Raw genomic sequence first — 18835 nt, forward strand, 5'->3', positions numbered from 1 at the left:
TACCGGCTTTTCATTCAAACATCTTGGCCTAAAAAAACTCACACATATACCCAAGTTAGGACTAAAAGTTAGTCCCCCAAGAGTTCATTAACTTCAAATATTTCAAGTTTCTTTACGCACCCAGCTCAGTACAGCATACCTAGTTCAGTGCACCAGCAGTTAATGTTCGGATATATTTTTGGACATAAAACATATTTCTTGTGACCAATTTTGTCTCCGGCTCCAAATCTTACACTTCCATCCACAAGGACACAGCGGTCAAAGTTAAGGCTTGTGCAAGGAGATTAGCTTTGTCCAACCGCCACACAAAATAGGAAAACACTCTGTAAAAAAACAACAACTGCTGTCACGCAAAATTTACGAAAAAAAATGAAACCTTCTTATGTAAAAGAGAGGAAGAGGAAAACATGAGGCAAACTGATAAGTTTATTTAACTATATATTTTTTTTATTCTCCAAAATGATTTTGAGCTTTAGGTAAATGTCACACGCTTTTTGACACCGTTAGAAACTTGGTTATGTGACTACTAAAATCTTCAGCGGCGCACCTTGGATCTGACAGCCTGAAGGCACGATTTCCGTCCGCCTCCTTGTCATTTCAATATTTGCACATGCGCATTCGTTAGACCACAGTGTTACTTGCTCAGCACATTTAGTCTCAGCACTGAGGAAGTAAGCTGAAATTTGTTTGCCGGCCCCGATGTGTGGAATCTTTTAAGGAATAAGGATCACTGGATCGACTTGTAACTGTGAGTACCATAGTTGTATTATCAGTTACTTAGTAATGGATTTGTAACGGTTACATTATTTCGTATGAACGAGAGTTAGGTTGCTAATTTTAGTTTCCATACGATTTCCTTTTTCCGTTTAAGTCGCAGTTGAGGAGAAAGTTTTCTGCATTCTTTATGAAAACTAAGTACTCTTAAACTCAGAAAACTTACCTAAAGTTGAGCTAATCAGTGAACGAAAGAAAAGAATTACGATGTAGTTTCCTACAGAACGGGAATGAATACCCAAAGGCCAAAGCTAAATATACATGTAAACGTGATCGCGTGTTTATGGAATACAAGAGTGTCAGGGATGGACACAACGTTTAGCGGTAGATGCCACCCGGTTTTCAAAATAGCAAATTCATAAATGACACCTGCACGATCGTCGCAAATTTGAAAACTACTAAAGAATTCCATAACCTTTTCTTGGTTCAAGTATACGCTTCTGTGACTGCAAAACTATTTATGTAATAAACTCGCCATCAGCATACTTAACACTCCAGTGATCTTGTTAGGGCGTCAGTCAAAGATGATTGATTAATGGAAATGAATTAAAAAAAAAAAAAAAAGGACGCGGTTTATAAATGCAAGGGCAACGTAAGACCATTGAGAATTGTTACTGGCAAGTCTATGTTTCATTGCCATCATCGCAATCACGTTTCGGCTAAAAAATTCAGTCAGACCGCCCTGAAAAAATCTTTTGTTATGAGCTAAGTTTCCTTATTTAGTCATGAGTTTTCAACAATCTATTTTACTGTGAAATTGTTTTCATCTTAGTCACGACTACGTCTGAATACTTTCAGATTGTAAGTTCATTCATCCTTTACCTTCCTAAATAGAAATACAATTGATCAATATAAACTTCGATTTATCGTCCTGATTAGCAGAGTAAGTATTAATATAACGTTCCAAATCCATTCAAAATATCAACATGTCGTTTTTTAACTAGTAGGGGGCATAAGAACATTTTTGCTCTATCGCTCTAGTAAATGCGAATGGATCACTGGTTTCTTTCAATGTGTACTCTCCTACGGGTTTTTACCTTTTCATCTGCGGAAGTAGGTAAGAAATGTTTGCTTGTAACATTTTGTAATAAAGGTAGTATCAAATTACATAAATTATTAGAAAGTAGGCAAATAATTGTGTGCAATGAAATTCATCGATATTTAATGTTATTGAACAATTATTCACTAAAGGCTAAGTGAGTATCGTTGAATTAATTAGCAACATTCGAAGAGCTTGAGGCGAATAATTGTTCTAGTATAATTGCTTAGTAGGTTTCGAACCTACTGAATTCGTTTTTTTGTTAAAACCATTCTGTGCATAAAGAAAGCCTTGCGAATATTTTGTTACAATTGTTTTAATTGCTCGTATCGAGAAAACCAGTCGACTTCCACAAGAATTTTTCTGGTTTTTCATGAAAATTTTCAAATCTCAATTTTGAAAAGTGTCACGCCAAACTTAATAGCATCTCTAGTGCTCTCTGGAATTGAAATTTTTTCCATCACGTTCATCTGTTCCCTAGTAACATTGACAAAACACTTGGCAGACATTTTGAAATTCAGCACCCTCACTAGATCCTCTTGCGGAAGGTTATTATGGAGAGACAGGACACAATCCTTGACCAATTATAGCGTCAGAATCTTTATAATCACCTGAGCAATTACATTAACGCAAAATACTGCTTTTACATTACGTGAAAAACTGAAATTGAACGAAACGAAGAGTAATAAAATTTTGGTCACTTCATTTCTATTTGAAGTTTATAAACCCCAAGCAAAGGTTATACAAATGTCACAAGTCCTGTATCTTTTTATCTAAACAATCAAGCTGTTTTTGCATGTGAATTCCATACGATTGCCGTGCATTCTTTGTACAATAAAGCGCTTTTTTGGAACCATTACTAAGCCCTTGACCTTTTTTCTCCAAAGTCATTTTAGAAAAACAGCCGACACAATCTGAAAACTCTCACTGGCATCCTTCAAAGCCGCCAACAACAGAAAATGGACCTTCTGGGGTGAGATCCTAATATCCATATCACTAATTACTATTTTAAATACCACTGCAACATGAGCGAGGTCAAACAAATTTTTTTTTTCACTTCAAAATCTCCCTTGCACCCTTAGTTATTGACTAATAAAAAAAAAAGTCTAGTTCCTAAACGTTTTAGTGGCCAAAGAAAATTTAAAGGTCAATTACGGTGGAAATCGAAGCGGTTTTGCAAACCTGATACTGTATATTTGCAGTAAGAACACTCAGCTTTAGGAATTTATGAGAAAGCTTCTTACATTTAATCGTTATGTTCCCCTGCATGCATTCCGCTACAAATTCCTTAAAATTGATTTTGTTATCATTCCATGCAGATAGTAATCAATATGCAGTGCTACAATGGCAATTTTCTAGTTTATACTTCCTGTTTAGCAAGATATGCTTACCCTACGCGCTTACGATACATGCACGTTTGCAATCGGAACTATTGTGCATGTAGCTCTGTTCAAAAGCAATGCTAACGATAATCGGAAATATTTTAATTGGAGTTATAAATTGCGAAACTGAAGTCGCGTTAAATCGTTAAGCTCTGTGCAAATTATTTTGGTCAATGAACCATTCAGCCAAATTTTCGATGTGACCAAATAGCTTGGTCACATCGGAAAGGTATTTTGCAAGAGACAGAAACTTATAACCTGCTCCTTTAAAACTATTTAACAATCTGAACTGATTTCTCGTCATAGTGGAGGACAGACATACACTACTCGACCTGTGATGTTTCTCTGGATGCATTTCCACAACCAAACAACTGGCTCAGAAGTAATCCTATAGAGATCCAAGGTGGAGTGAAAGTAGTCCACATTACCATTAAGTTCAAAATAAAAAACTGTTCTTCTTATCCTGACAATGGAGGAAAATATTGCAAAGAGTATTTCGACTTATATATGTTTCGTTCTTGGCAAAAATCTGAACCCAACCCTCTGACAAACAATGGCTCGTATGACAAAATTGCTAAAATTAGTGCACCAGCCCTTAGCACCAATATTACTCAAACATTTAGAGCAGTGGTTACAAGAAAGTACATCGTATTGGCATTTCACGACGAGGGCTCATGTAGTGACCTTTTCTCCGTTACCGTTAAATATTATGTTTGCCCAGAATTAATTCATGTTGGTGGCTTAGTCACTTTACCAAGAACAATGGCCCCAGCAAACGACTCAGAGCCAGTTGTAGGTGGTTGTGTCTCAAATACCGTGTCAGAACAAGGTATTCTAAGTGCAAACTGCCAAAGCGACGGAGTATGGAACATCACCTCCCTTACAGGAAGATGTATATGCATGGAGGACAGGGAAAATGTAAGAGGAAAATGCAAAGGTAATTGACTTAAAGACCTATAACAACGCTCGTAAGAAAGCCACAACAATATAATGTCGAAAACGTTAATTAACTAGCACTTGAACTTAAACACATTTGGGCTCTTGGGAGATAAAATAATGCATTTTGAGAGAAAAAATACATTCGCGTATCGATGAAAAGCAAAAAAAACAGGATTTTATAAAAGAAAACTGATATCTTATCTTTTAACTTCCAGGAGAAAGTTGTCAAATGTATAACTAATCACGGCATAGCTTGAAACTTACTTCATCGGTAGAGGAAGAAAACCGTGTGTAATTGAATAGCAAATAGACCGTAAATTATCAGAGGGAAACACGCCTTACATAATAATCTTTTTTCTAGATTGTCCAGTTGGAAAATATAACGATCAGACTGGCCTAAATTGTACAGGTAAGGAAACAAACGAAATCAATGCCCAGGACACATAAAATTCGACGTTGGTCCTTTTTTGTTCGTTCTTGCGTTGCACAAATTTGCAACTTATGCGATGTCATAATTAGTTATAACATGTAGAAATGCATTGGGCTCAGGAAAGGCTGCCATTTGAAACAAATCTTCGGAATTTAATGGAGTACTGAGAGAAAAAATGCAATTCAATCAACTCGGTTCCTCCCTCTGCGAACAAGTGGGGAAGTGATGAAATGGAACACACTCTTGAAGCTCACCATCGAACTTTAAGGGGAACGTTGTTAGCCTGCAACATTCATTTTAAAAAAAAAAGTTTATTAAAATTGATATCGTTTCTTAAAAAAGAGTGTATCTTTTACACGGTAATTTCTGTCTAAATTTAAAACGAGGAAATTTAATCGAAAATTCGTCAAGCTTTTATTATCTCCTTCGCCTTTCACACATGGAGAGGTTTTTTTTGTCAAACCGTTAATGTCAATATTTCAGATCTCTGGACGAGTGCGTGATACGGTTCCTGCATTTCAAATTTCATTCCTTTCAAATTTCGATGTTTTAAAAAATAACTTAAGAGAGGATGTCAGCATCCATCGAACAAATTTGAAATATTGTGGCAAGTCGCCCAAAATTCGTTTTCTCTCCTACTTTCATATTTTGTAGCCCAATATGTTCTAATAATTGTGGTGTAGTTTTTTTTTGCGAAAATATATTTTAGTTTTCGAGAAATGACTTTTTTGGTTCGACCGCTCAAATATGCAAATTTCACCGTGAATATTACCCGAGTTGTGTGACCTCATGTGACGAATGTACTAGACCTACGGTATTTCTGTGAACATAATCCTTTGTTTTATCATCTAAACTTAATCCCCTGTCGTTATTGAAGCTGGCAAAGAAATATTTATTTATTGGTGAATATTTTTGTCCGACATACTTTTCCTATGTCGAAAAGTAGCATCAAAACAAAGACAGTTTTAACAATGACCAATATGACAAAATCTACTGAGCTTCAAGCTTTTATAAGACAAAAGAATGGTTATAAAGTTACTGTGAAAATTTCCTTGTGTAATTGTGTTGTTCTATGTTGAGACGAACTCGAAGTCCGGCAAAATTTACTTTATAGCGACTATGAAATATACATGGTGCGTCTACTTGTCGCCACCCTTAACTGGCATAAATCACTACAATTTGCAAAAAAATCTAACATAACACTCTTACCTTGTTTATTTATGATTTTATTAGCTGTTTCGATGATCACGTTAATTATGCCCTACTACATTCTAGCCAGATTTGAGTTCCAGTTTATATATCTTCTCTATCATATTTTATCAGTTGCGTGACAAGCGTGACAAAGAAATTCAAAGATGAGTCAACCTCCGAAATACTAAGAGATGGGTTTTTTTCCTCTTTGCATGACATCTAGAAAAATCTTTCAGGAATTACTGCATTCAGAAAACTAAAATGTCCAGATCCATTAATGACTCCTTTGCCGGCTGAAGTCAAAGTATGGTTACAATAGTCAATTTGATTGACAAGCTACATACTGATTTAGCTAACTGATCTGTTTTATAAGCGTCTTATCTTACATGCTAAACTGGAGATTTGCTGTTTAGTTAAATCGTTCGCTGGTGGAACTTGTGGGTTTAGTTATCGAGAAGACCAAGTCGTTCCCTTGCGTGATTGTTAAAAAGACATTTCAAGACACTTGCGGAGTTGGAAGTTTTCAGATCCAGAACATGAAGTTGATCTTGTTTTGTCGCGTGTCGGTGTCCTAGCGGATTTTGACCCCCCGGTCCAAATCCACTAGCGGATATGGACCCCCCGGTCCAAATCTGCTGGCGGATATGGACCCCCCCGGTCCAAATCCGCTGGCGAAACATTTTTTCTTATCATAGGTTTTACGAACGACTTGTAGTAGGAGTTGTTACTTCGTTCTTGTTCAGAAACTGTTTATGTTATTTAATTAGAAAATCAGACTGAGTTATTTTTGTGACTATTGTTATGACGTTTCGTATCAATGTTGATTCGCATCAGAAGAAGCAAAGACTTATTGTTACAATTTCAATCGTTTGAATGCAGTAGTTTGTTCGCATCTAATTCTTGCGTATAATGTACGACCCGCTATAATAAATGCGGCAGGATTGGAACGAAATGGCTGTTTTTCTTCACCTTTATTGAGGAATGTTGTGTTGTAATTGAAAAGAACATCGACAAAAAGCTTGCAAATAGAGTTAGTTACCAAATATGATACAAACGATGCTTAAAAGAAAAGTTTTGTGGAGAGTCCAAATCTGCGAAGGGGGGTCCATACCTGCTTTCGCCAAAAGATACAATACAAACTTTATTGACACTCCTTAAGAGGGCTTTTCAGTGACAATTAATAATTACAATAATAAAAATGTTTAATCTATAAAGCTAAAAATAATTACGAAAATTACAACTAAGAAACTTTAAGAAGGTACGATAAAATGGGTAAGATAAAAACTAAGAAACTTTAAAAAAAGGGCAATAAAAAATATATGATATGATTAAAAACTAGGACCGAGGAGAAAGAAAAGCAGCAAATAATATTGATTTGGCCCTAAGTTTACGCTTAAAATTAGAAGAAGAATTACAAAGTTTAAGATCATTATCTAAACTGTTCCACAGGCTGACAGTGCGATAATAAAAAGTTCTTTGTCCAGATTTAGTTTTGTATAATGGTATGTGCAACAGTTGGGAGCTTCTGGTCGTGCGACCGCTAACATTACCGCGCGTTAGAAACTTCGAAGAGAGGTAAGTAGGAGTCATACAGTCATACATTTAAAAGCAAGCACGGCGTCACGGAAGTATAGCTAAGATTTAATAGGTGGCCAATGCAGTTCTTTCAAAAGCGGAGTAACGTGGTCAAGTTTTCTGGATCCACAAATAATCCGGGCTGCAAAGTTCTGGATCGCTTGGAGCTTAAGGAGGTTAGTGTCAGCAGCATTGGACCAGACGGAGGAACAATAAAACAACTTACTAAATACTAAAGTGTTAATTATAGTAATTAAAGTCGATCTGTCAAATACGTGCTTAACACGATTAATCTGGGCCAAACTTGAGAAACAGGTGGAAACAGTTTTAACAATGTGCTCGTGGAAAGTTAGGTTCGAATCAAAAATCACACCTAGGTCTTTAACGACGTGCTCCGGTGTCAGCTCTTTTCCTGAGAGGGAGAGACGGATATCGGGGAGGTTTAGTAGCCTTTGTCGACTTCCGTAAACAATGAGTTTGGTTTTATCAGGATTCAAAAGAAGACGATTATTGAAGCACCAGTTTCGAATATGTAAAAGATCGGCGTTTAAATCGGTGACAGATTTAGCCCAGTCGTGGACTGGGAAAGAAATGTAAAGTTTTGTGTCATCGACGTAACTTTCAGTAAAACAGGAAAGGGGGGCGAGTGGTAAGTCGTTTACATAAATACTGAACAACATAGGTCCAAGAATGCTTCCTTGAGGCACGCCTGATACAACGGGTAGAGGATCAGACAACTCAGAATTTATGCGCACAACTTGTCGGCGGTCGGAGAGGTAGCTGGTAAACCAAGCAATGCTTGATGGTGAGATTCCAACGTTCAACAGTTTATTGAGCAATATTCCATGGCTTATAGTATCGAAGGCTTTGCTCATATCAAGTAAAACAACAGCGGTAACTTTCTTCTCATCGATCGCACTTAAGAGAGTATCAGTAGTTCGTATTAAAGAGGTTTCCGTAAAGTGCAATTTCTTATTGCCACTTTGCCGAGTAGATTACCTTTCATTTGACACTAGATGAGGCATAATTTGACTAAGCGCCACCCTTTCGCATACTTTCGAAAGGATGGGCAAGAGAGAAATAGGCCTATTGTTGTTAGGTTCTTCGTGATTTCCATCTTTTAGGATAGGCGACACGACAGCTAATTTCCAAGATCGAGGAAACTTTCCATGCTTGAAAGAAGCGTTGATTATGGATGTAATCACTGGGAGAGTAGCAGGAAGGCTATCTTTGATTACACGTACTGGAATGTTGTCAATCCCAGATGACTTATTAGCTGGCATTGACCTGACAATCTGGGCGACTTCATAACAATCCACGTGCGTAAAATTGAATTGATCAGTCACTGGGGAAATTGCAGGATCAGGCACAGGTAGCGAAAGATCAAAATTGCATTCATTAGCAAGTGAATTAATCTTGTCAACAGCAACTTGGCCAACAGACGTAAAGAACCGATTAAAATCGTTTGCGACGGTCCTGTCATCTTTGCTAAATGATCTCACGCTGGCAGACTTTTTTGGAATGAAAGATCGAATAGTCTTCCACAACTGGCTTGAGTTGTTGGGATTGCTTGTGATCTGGTCCGCGGCGAAAGCGCGCTCAGCTGATCTTATTTTTCTCTTGACGTCATTCCTAAGGTTTTTATAGGTGGTCCAAGCATCAGGTTTACCTGTTCTTCTTGCTATCTTTCTCCACCGGTCCCTAGATTTCATGAGCTCTCTGATCTCGTCAGCTATGTAAGGGCTAGGTCTTCCTCGAATCTTAACTTTTTTGATTGGTGCGCGTTTGTCAAGGACTTCACTGAATAATGTGTTAAGAGCGTAGACGCGGTCGTCAATATCATCAAAACAATCGACGATGCACCAAGGAACCATTGAAATATCCCGGAGAAAATCATCTTGCTGGTAGTTCTTGAAAATTCTTGTCGTGATATATACTGGCTTAGGACGTTGCCTTTTGAGTTTAAGTACGGCATAGATTAAATCGTGGTCGCTGATGGAAGAAGGCAAGACTTTTGTGTCGATTATTAAGTTTTCATGTGAGGTCAGGATAACATCAATCAAGGTTGCAGACGACTCTGTGACCCTTGTTGGTTGTGTTATCATCTGAGATAAATTAAAGGACGCACAGAAATTGACGAGGGCTTGAGAAGCAGGATCGGATGAGTTTAACAAGTTGCAGTTTAGGTCACCCAGGATGTAAATAGGCTGATATCTATGATTTTTCTAATTTCTAATCTATGATTTTTCTAATTGCCCCACTCACAGACCAAATCTGTTCAAAAGTGTTCAGTAGCAGATGTAGGGTGCTAAAAGAAATGTTCGGCCATGGTAAAGGTAGGGTTAAGTCGATTCCAAAAGCTGATAGGGGAATTGGCAAGCTTGTATCACAGATATTACTCAAGATGTCTGGAAAATTCGTACAATCTGGCTTTGGTAATTAGGCTACTTACCACCGTGAGCAAAATTACGCGTGACGTCAGACTTACGTTTCGATTGGGAATTGGTCTATAGGCTACCAAAAATTCAGACAAAGGCGGAGTTTTCTGAACTAATATCTGAACACTTTGTTGGCTTTCCGCCGTCTGGAGCAAGTAGACGCTAGAAAAACTTGTTTCTCTTCGCCAAAAATCACATCAGAATTTGTCCTTGCTAAATGTCAAGTGTGCTGCACGTATCAGCACCCCCGGGGGACCCTTTACGTAAGAGGGCGGGGGTGCACGCCCGGAATTTCGAAAACGATCGCTATAAAATTGTAAAAGGTACTTAAATCTTATCCGTGTGGGAGTGGCAACAATTAGCCTGTAAAAACAAGTGTTTATGTCCTTTTCTGTCTTTTTTAATGCTTTCCTCGCTCCAACAGAGGATTCATACAAATATGACAGCCGTGCCGCGTTTACATTGCACAGGTAGAAAAGGTCGTCCAGAAGGAGTGTTTCGTTCTTTAATGAAAGCCCCAATAAACTCACTCAGAAATGACTCGTTTCGAATAAATTTTACGTTGGTTATTATGTGGCAACCGGTATGGACTCGTTCTTGTACAAAACTCGTTCGGATATCATGTAAAAGGCCCCTAAAAGTTTTTATTCCCAGGGCATCACGCTTTGCTTGCCTGTCTGAATACTAAAAATTTCAGTAGCGTTGAGGCAACAACCCGCTTTTTGCCAGCCTCGATAACGACAGGGGATCAAGTTTAGGTGATAAAACAAAGGATTACGTTCACAGAAATTCCGTAGGTCTGGTACACTCGTCACATGAGGTCACACAACTTGGGTAATATTTACGGTGAAAATTTGCATATTTGAGCGGTCGAACCAAAAAAGTCATTTCTCGACAACTAAAATATATTTTCACAAAAAAACTACACCACAATTATTAAAACATATTGGGCTACAAATTATGAAAGTAGGAGTGAAAACAAATTTGGGTGACTTGCCGCTGTTTGTTTGATGCATGCTGACTTTAGCTCTTAATACAGTAAATGGTTTGAACCTGGGGGTAACATGTCGTCACGGCTTACAACTCACTACGGACAACAGTTTACAAGAAACTGACACATACCGACAGATTACTGGACGAGTCTTCCCACAATTCGACACCACACAAAGCCACTACCATCAGGACTCTTACCCGACGAGCGCAACTAGTATGCAATACGACAGACAGCTTATCCGACGAGAACAAGTACCTTGACCGTGTTTTTTCAAAGAACAACTACAACGAAGACTTCATCCAACGTAACACTCACCGACCTACTACTACTACCGAAGCTAACGACAACACAACTCCTACGACCATAGCAACTATACCATACATAAAGGGCATATCTGAGAACATCTCGCGCATCCCACAAACATTCAATATCCGCGTCTCTCTAAAACCTATTACCACACTACATCAGTTACTGACTAACGTTAAAGACAAAGACGAACCGAGGAACAGACAGGGAGCAGTATATGAGATCAATTGCTCCGACTGCCACGCCTCCTACATCGGTGAGACTGGCAGAAACCACACAACTAGACTGACTGACAATCACATTGCTGACATCACCGACTTACGAACCACACTATTGACTAGGACTCTGCGCAATGCCTAACCTACAGCACCAACTACTTTCAACGACTGACCCTGGAAAGCTGGTTTACTAAGCTGGAACAGACTTCCCTCAAGAGGTGTCAACCACTACCGGCACCATACAAACGACTTCTTCACGACATTAATATTTCAAACGAACCGAACAGAACGACCTAACTTCACTAACGGATTGAAACCGAATAATCACGACTGACCTACTCCACTTGAGTCTTACAGCCGATAACATCACGGCAAAACTGACCAATCAGTTTATACTAACCGGACTAAGTACATTCAACTGACAGCAACCTCTCACTTGACTCTGATGATGACTTCCGCTCAGGTTGTCGAAACGTAAGTCACCATTACCGACAACAGTCCTTCTCAGGACTACACTCACCCGGACGATCAAACTACACTATTACAAAAAAATAACTTGTTAGGACGAAGTAAAAACAAAAAACACAGGTCATTTGCTACAAAAAAAGGTCTCTCATTCAAGTCATGTTTTCATCACTCTGTTTCAATAGTTATACCATCCTCCCCGAGGGATGTCAAGGTTTCCTTTGTAAACCAAAGTGTAGTTGAGATAACATGGCAGCCTCCAGTGGTACATGGTGATCAGACTCACGTGTCTTATGAAATCGACTGTCGTATCCAGAAAATATGCAGCATTCACGACTGTTTATATGAAGATTGTGGCAATGACATCAAACACATTCCAAATACCAAGGACCTGGAAATAAACCATCTGACTGTGGCAGGTCTCTCTCCTTTGACGAATTACACTTTCAAAATCTTCGCCAAAAACAGAGTAAGCCAGGTGGCCAAACGAAAACACAGAGTTGAATGGAATTTTGCAAAATTGACCATAAGGACTAAAGGATCAGGCAAGTCGTGGGACATTTTAGTTAACGAAGCTAGATTCGCTATAAAACTCTTCTTTTACTTGCCGAGTGTTTCATCCGCGCTTCTATGTGAAACAAGGGAAAGGTATATGGTCTTCAAAAATCCGACGCTTAAAGAGAGTGATCATAAGCGGCTATTTCCAAATGTATTACTCGCAAGGGCTGTCTATCGTAAAACTCAGGTCTCCAAACTAACACAGCCTCTATGTTCAGTAACTGAAATGAAATTTAATAGCGCGATTTACTTATAATAAAATACGTCTCCCCAAGGAAAAGATACCACCAAAAAAAAAGTGTAATAATGAGAACATAACACTGAACATAACACTTTTAAGCAATGCTCACCACAATTTTTTTGCATCTCTTGTGCAGAAGCGGCCACACCGACTCAAATCCCGGGAACTGAAGGTAACTAAGGGAATTTCAATTAAGGAAATAGTCAAAGCACTTTAAAGTAGAGACATTTAGCGAAACTATAATCTGCAGGGTTAGGAGTAACTGCTACAGTAATATTTCGCCAGATTATCTTACCCAAGGAGAATTAAGGTATACGTGTATAGTATTAAAAAATGCGGAGCTTGATGATTACCAAGATTAGCGAGCATTTCCTATTTCATTATCCAGCTACACTAAGTAACGTACAAATATCATGTGAAACGACCTCAAACATCACGCGATATTTGGACAATTGGCTATTTTGTACTACAAAAAAAAACCTGTTCAACCGGTCGACTACGTTTCTCTGTCTGCTTTGCCTCTCCTACCTTATAATACACTAGGAAAAACTGTTCTAGGGTGAAATTTTACCATATAATAATGGAACAAGAAAAGAAACCTGAATGACTTTTTATGTTTTTTAAACTTTATTAAATTCCACACATAGAAACTTTTTCTTCCTTTCTCACAAACTGTTTCTTCCTGAGAAATGTTTAAATGTGTAACTGTTTTTCTTTAAAAACACACACCAAAGCTAGTAGACTTTGGCCATTGCAGCCAACCTCTATGATCACTGCTCGTGATTGATAAAAGATAAAATTGCGTAATCTCAACAGATCCAGCCTCTCCTACTTCAAACTCAGGAAATGCAGCTATAAAAGGGGTTTTAAATATAAATCGTCAGGGGTCTTTATAAGCTGGAAATAACATAATGTGGAGGACTTTTGAAGCGGCCAACAAGTCTGAACTCACTGATTAATTGTTGAGCCGAAGTAATATACACTTTCTAGTGAACGTTCTGCATTTCATTCGTACATGTACAATCACCCGAGTGTCAAATTGCTCATGAGACCATAAGAAATAGTTAATGTTGTTTCCGATTTTAAACACCTGCAAAGCTATTGATCTTTTGCTGTGATAAATTCAGAAGACCCTAATCCTACAAGACATCAGAAGACTGTCTACGCATTGGTTGGATTGGTTGTTTTGTTAGTACTCTGCATCTTGGTTTTTGTGTGTTGCAAATTGTGGAAAAGGTTAGTTTAAAAGTAGACATCGAAAACGGAAGAATATAGCTATTGAGCGCTTGAAAACGTTCCATGATTACTATATCTGAACACAAACGAAAACAACTTGAACGTTTCCAAGACGTTAACAGAACGCAAGGAAGCCATACAATCCCAAAAGCAGACACAGTCTGGAAAAACTGAAGACAATTCGAACAAATTAAACGCATTTCAACTTGGTTTTGAGTCGAGTTGTTTTGTCCCCCTTTTTCCATTTTTATCTCGAGTTGTTATCAGGGTTATGTTATCCAATAAATTCAAAAAACAAACCTTGTTCCAATTTTCTCTTGGTTGAATACCTTTGAACCAGTTTGAATATTCTTTTTTCTATATCTTACGTCCATTATCATGATAAATGGATTTGAACGATTTAAATGAATACCTTCGAACCATTTTGAATATTCGATTTCTATATCTTACGTCCATTATCATGAAAAATGGATTAGAACCGCAAGAAGTATACTAGTAAGGATACGATAAAATTTAAAGCAGTTCACCGATTTTGATAATGTGCGTAGATTTTAAATTGAGCAGGACTGGTGAGTTCCAGTCAAAATACCTGTCAATTTTACGTCTTGTTTCTCTACCTCACCGGGCTGAACTACTCTGTCGTCTACACACTACTACATACTTCATCATAAGGAATGGATGGTGGCCCAGAAGATATGGAGATAGGGCAACAGAGGGGTTTGACAGTAAGTCTCAATCTTATCATTCCTACCATTTATTGTTATGACTCACTCAGTGGCTTTTCTGTATTAACTAATAAAACCAGAAACCAAACAACTAACAAGACAAGAGCAAGTACACTCGTCAAGCATAGAAAAAAACAGCAAGACCTAGAGACAAAACATGTGCCGGAAAACTTTTCTGTTAGATCTTTCGATGAATTTTCCGTATGCTTAAACAATTTTTCTTCAAGAAGATCACCAAGTGTATGCAAGAAACGAAATTCCAAATCAGCTAAAGCGAGAGTTTTTGGATAGTTGCTTTACTCCTTTTGGGATCTTCCACAACACCAGCAGAGTTCATATCTAAAATGTACGAGGCTTTAATGTACTCTAAAAGCAATCATAAAATTTACTCATTCGTACTATTGCTCAAATTTTCCTTAGATTTTGGGATGGAAACAATTCGCGAACTTGACCGTGAAAAAATGAAACCTATTAAAGATCTTGGGAGTGGCAACTTTGGTCGAGTTTGGAAGGCATTTTACGAACCCAGAAAAGCTGAGGTTGCTGTGAAATCACTAAAAGGTACTTTTACTCTCTTTCTTTATGACATGGAAAAAGGTTTTCGATGATATTCAACGACTAAAATAATCAACAGTTCACCTAATTCCTGTCCAGGGACCCCTTTCTCGAATTTCCCGATAACTTAACAGGCCCCGTAAAGCTGTTCCATTTTCATTTTAGATGCGGGTTTCAAAATTTTGAGAATTACATAACTAAAGTTTCAGCTAGGGAAATAAAACGGACTGGTTAGGATGCCAGAACCTGCTCCTCTATTATTTAAAATTATGGCTTCGGGCCCATTATGTTACAGTGGAAATCGAGAAACGGGCCTCAGGGCCGTGAGAGATATGAAAATCACGTAATTTAATTTGGATGATAAAATCTGTTCTAGATGATGCCACGCCGAAGGACGTGCAAGATTTTCACTCCGAGTTGAACATCATGAAATCATTTCAGCCAGCTCATGCTCATGTGGTAAAACTATACGGCTACTGTGTTGAAAATGGTAAATCTTAATTATGAACTAATTTTTCCAACTGATTAAGTTATAATCCGATTTATCGATTGATGGATTGATTGACAGAACAAAAACAATCTTCCTTAAGTTATCTTTTATCCGATTTCAGTTCCCCGCCTAATAGTTTTAGAGTATTTGCCATATGGTGATTTGTTGGGGTACCTGCGTAAGAGCAGGGGTATGGAAGACAGTCAGCACGCAGGAGAAAAAGAACCAATCTCGGAACTCGATGAAAAAGATTTGTTATCCTTTGCGTGGATGATCGCTGATGGGATGAATTATCTGTCATCAATGAAGGTATATAGCTTAACGGTACAGCTTTTTCAAATCTAGATACCTAAATGCACCGAGAGATAAAAACAACTGTCTACAAACATTTTGCGCACAACATATTTAACAATCGTTCTCCTTTAGGCTCAGTGAATATTGTTGAATAATGCTCAAGAAGAATGTTTCGGTATAATTGCTCAGGTGCTTTCCAATTCTGTTGTAAATTGTTTTCTTTTTTTTCGGTGAGACCAATCTGTTACAGTTGATTTGATTACTCTTACCGAGATAAGCAGCCAGTTTCCACTAGAATTGAACAGGGTTATTTCAGTCACCAAAAACTTCTTTTTTTTTAACTTGAAAAATCGTGGGCCAAACTCAGTAGTATCTTTTGTTTTCTTCAGAATTGTATTTTGTTCTATCGTGCTCATCACTCTTTTGTCACTTACATTGACGAAATGCGAAGCAGCCATTTTGAAATCCTAGAACCACCTCGCGCGGGGTGATTAGTGATTATAGAGAGATATAACGCAATCCTCGACCAATCAGAGCGCATCTCTATAATCACTAGAGCAATTAAACTAATTACTCATAACACCTTTCGAAATGCCGACAGAAAAAAAAACAAAATAAAACAAAACAAAAACGAAAACAAAAAAAAAACAAAAAAATGAAAATAAAACAAAAACGGAAAGGAAAGGAAAAAGCAGCCATTGGTTTTAAAAAAGTCTTGGAATAACACTGTTATGTTGTATTATAGATTGTGCATCGCGACTTAGCAGCTAGAAATGTGTTAGTGGGTGACAACAAAGTGTGCAAGATATCAGATTTTGGTTTAGCACGTCGTTTGGAGAAAGATATTTACACGAGAAAAAGTGAGGTGAGCTCAGAATAAATTTTTTTTACCCATAACTGTTACAGCAGACCTTTATTTCCTAATTGGTTTATTTTCTCATTTGGAATAATATACTTTTAAAATCATTAAAAGTGATCATGTATTCAGTTCATTTTTTATACCATTTTATTTCACTACGTTTTTGTATCAATTCTGAAACTTCCAAACTTTTTAAGGCTCGTCTTCCAACTAAGTGGATGCCTCCAGAGTCACTTTTCGAGGGAATAAGTTCAACTATGAGTGATATGTAAGTTTTTTTGATTTATCTACGTCCGATTTGTGTTTGGCAGATAAACCTTTACGCGTTGGATTCTTAGCTGTTCCTTTACCTCGTAAAATCAGTTCCTTTGTCAACGCAATAATATGGCATCATTTGTCACCAAACAGTGAGCTCTGTTGAAAACTTTGGCTTAATAATTGTCTCTCAATTGCACTAAAACACCTCCTTTTATGCACAGTGGTTTTGCTAAAAAAGAGACCACGATTACGATCAAGATCACGATTATTATTAAGATTACGTTTACAACATTCCTCTCTTCTGCAGATGGTCTTATGGCATTGTGATGTGGGAGGTGTTTACAATCGGTATGCATATTATTATGGAGAGAGCACTCAGGCTATTGGACAATGCAAACGCTCCTCTTATTAATTTTATTTCATAAACTCTTTGCGAGAAATGATGTTGATAGTGGAAGTCTTCATGATAAAGTCTATAAAGTAACTTCTTGGAGTTTTTAGGAAGAGAACCCTGGTAGATACTGACTACTGTATTGAAATTATTTTGATATAAGTGAAAAGTCTTTACCCTAACTAATTAATCTATACCTGGTTAGAAAAGATCGAGAGAGAAGTTCCTTTCTCACAAGCTGACTCATTTAGCGCTGCGTTTTGCTGGAAAAAATGAGACTGGCAATAAACAGGTACTGAATTTTTGTCGAGAAGTATGATTATGGTAGGCGAATAAAAAAAAGGGGGGAAACGAGAACATGGAGATCCAATACTTTTTCGACGTATTCCGTGGTCATTCCATTTCATTTCCCACTGGATATATCTTATTTCCTGTACTACGAAAAACAGCCAAGGCTTTAAATGACGGGGAAATATAAGGATTCTAACCATCTTACATTTAAGAAACGATATATCAAATCACTGTCACCTGTTTTCTATCGTAAATCGTTCCAGGCGAATCACCATATCCAAGGATAGATTCTCAACAGGTAAAACAAAAGCTGCGAAATGGATACCGTATGCCCAAGCCTGAGCATATCTTACCAGAACTGTAAGTAGATTCGTGAATCGTACCCTATCACCCTTTAAATACAATGCAGTCATATTTTGTGTGGCCATCCAGTTTAACATTAATTCAATAGGAAATCTGAGCTTAAAACATTGTCCAAAAAAATTCATGCGATTCAGATAGCATTCTTGAAAAACGTCTCTTAAAAACAAAGAAAATAAACTATTTCATTTCACCAATGTTCTCTTTAAAAATTACAGTAAAAGTCAATACACGAAAATTTAGTGCTGGAGATTTTATTTTAGGTATTCCATTATGACCGACTGTTGGAAAGATGATCCCCAAAAGAGGCCAACATTCCAGTGGCTTTGCTCTGCGATTAAAAGCCTTCAGAATGATCACAAGGTTTGTTTGGAAGTATTTCTCGCCAAGTTTGTATTTTTTCTGTCATTATTGTTTCACAACTTTTGATCTTACTGATCTTTAGTTAGGACGTTTTTTGGCCAATAGACTTCAATTTTTTTCTTCTAATAGAAGTTGTATAGAAAAAGGGGAAGGCAAGACTAGGCTGGACTCTTCATCGTCATAGCTAATTGTATTTAATACAATGTTTTCAATTGGACTATTCGAAGACGAGGAGGAGTACCAAAGTTTATGGCTAACCCTTGGGAAATATTTCTTGATTCACCACTGAAAACAATTAAATATGGTATTCTTTGAAGAAACCTTTAATATTCATCTCCTTTATCTAATCTCTACTTCAGATCTATGTGAACTTGGACGTTTACGACAGCACGAACTACGTTAGCTTTGATATTATGATGGAATACGAGTAATGGAAACTGTTCAATTTTTACGAAAAAAGCAG

General features: G+C 37.6%; 1 protein-coding gene across 5 annotated transcripts in view; it reads left to right on the top strand.

The window, feature by feature from the left end:
• The first annotated feature begins 599 nt into the window (after positions 1 to 599).
• LOC149041405 (ephrin type-A receptor 4-B-like) overlaps positions 600 to 18835 on the top strand; it is a 19124-nt gene continuing 888 nt past the window's right edge. Inside the window, exons 1-18 of one of the 5 annotated variants that reach the window (XM_089181171.1) lie at positions 600 to 748; positions 1756 to 1831; positions 2701 to 2786; positions 3502 to 4132; positions 4496 to 4543; positions 11937 to 12296; positions 12687 to 12722; positions 13678 to 13786; positions 14459 to 14511; positions 14932 to 15072; positions 15443 to 15556; positions 15678 to 15865; positions 16596 to 16715; positions 16907 to 16977; positions 17275 to 17315; positions 17913 to 18009; positions 18273 to 18372; positions 18732 to 18835. The exon at positions 18732 to 18835 is cut by the window's right edge and continues 888 nt beyond it. In XM_089181171.1, the coding sequence (XP_089037297.1) occupies positions 1759 to 1831; positions 2701 to 2786; positions 3502 to 4132; positions 4496 to 4543; positions 11937 to 12296; positions 12687 to 12722; positions 13678 to 13786; positions 14459 to 14511; positions 14932 to 15072; positions 15443 to 15556; positions 15678 to 15865; positions 16596 to 16715; positions 16907 to 16977; positions 17275 to 17315; positions 17913 to 18009; positions 18273 to 18372; positions 18732 to 18803 (2340 nt within the window). In that variant the 5' untranslated portion in view covers positions 600 to 748; positions 1756 to 1758 and the 3' untranslated portion in view covers positions 18804 to 18835. Of the gene's footprint in view, positions 749 to 1718; positions 1832 to 2700; positions 2787 to 3501; positions 4133 to 4495; positions 4544 to 11936; positions 12297 to 12686; positions 12723 to 13677; positions 13787 to 14458; positions 14512 to 14931; positions 15073 to 15442; positions 15557 to 15677; positions 15866 to 16595; positions 16716 to 16906; positions 16978 to 17274; positions 17316 to 17912; positions 18010 to 18272; positions 18373 to 18731 lie in introns of all 5 variants that reach the window. The other 4 variants (XM_089181173.1, XM_089181172.1, XR_016179430.1 and 1 more) reach the window with 4 other exon arrangements.

Source organism: Pocillopora damicornis, chromosome 8, assembly GCF_964200805.1.
Source record: "Pocillopora damicornis chromosome 8, jaPocDami1.2, whole genome shotgun sequence".
In the NCBI taxonomy this organism is placed as follows: Eukaryota; Metazoa; Cnidaria; class Anthozoa; order Scleractinia; family Pocilloporidae; genus Pocillopora; species Pocillopora damicornis.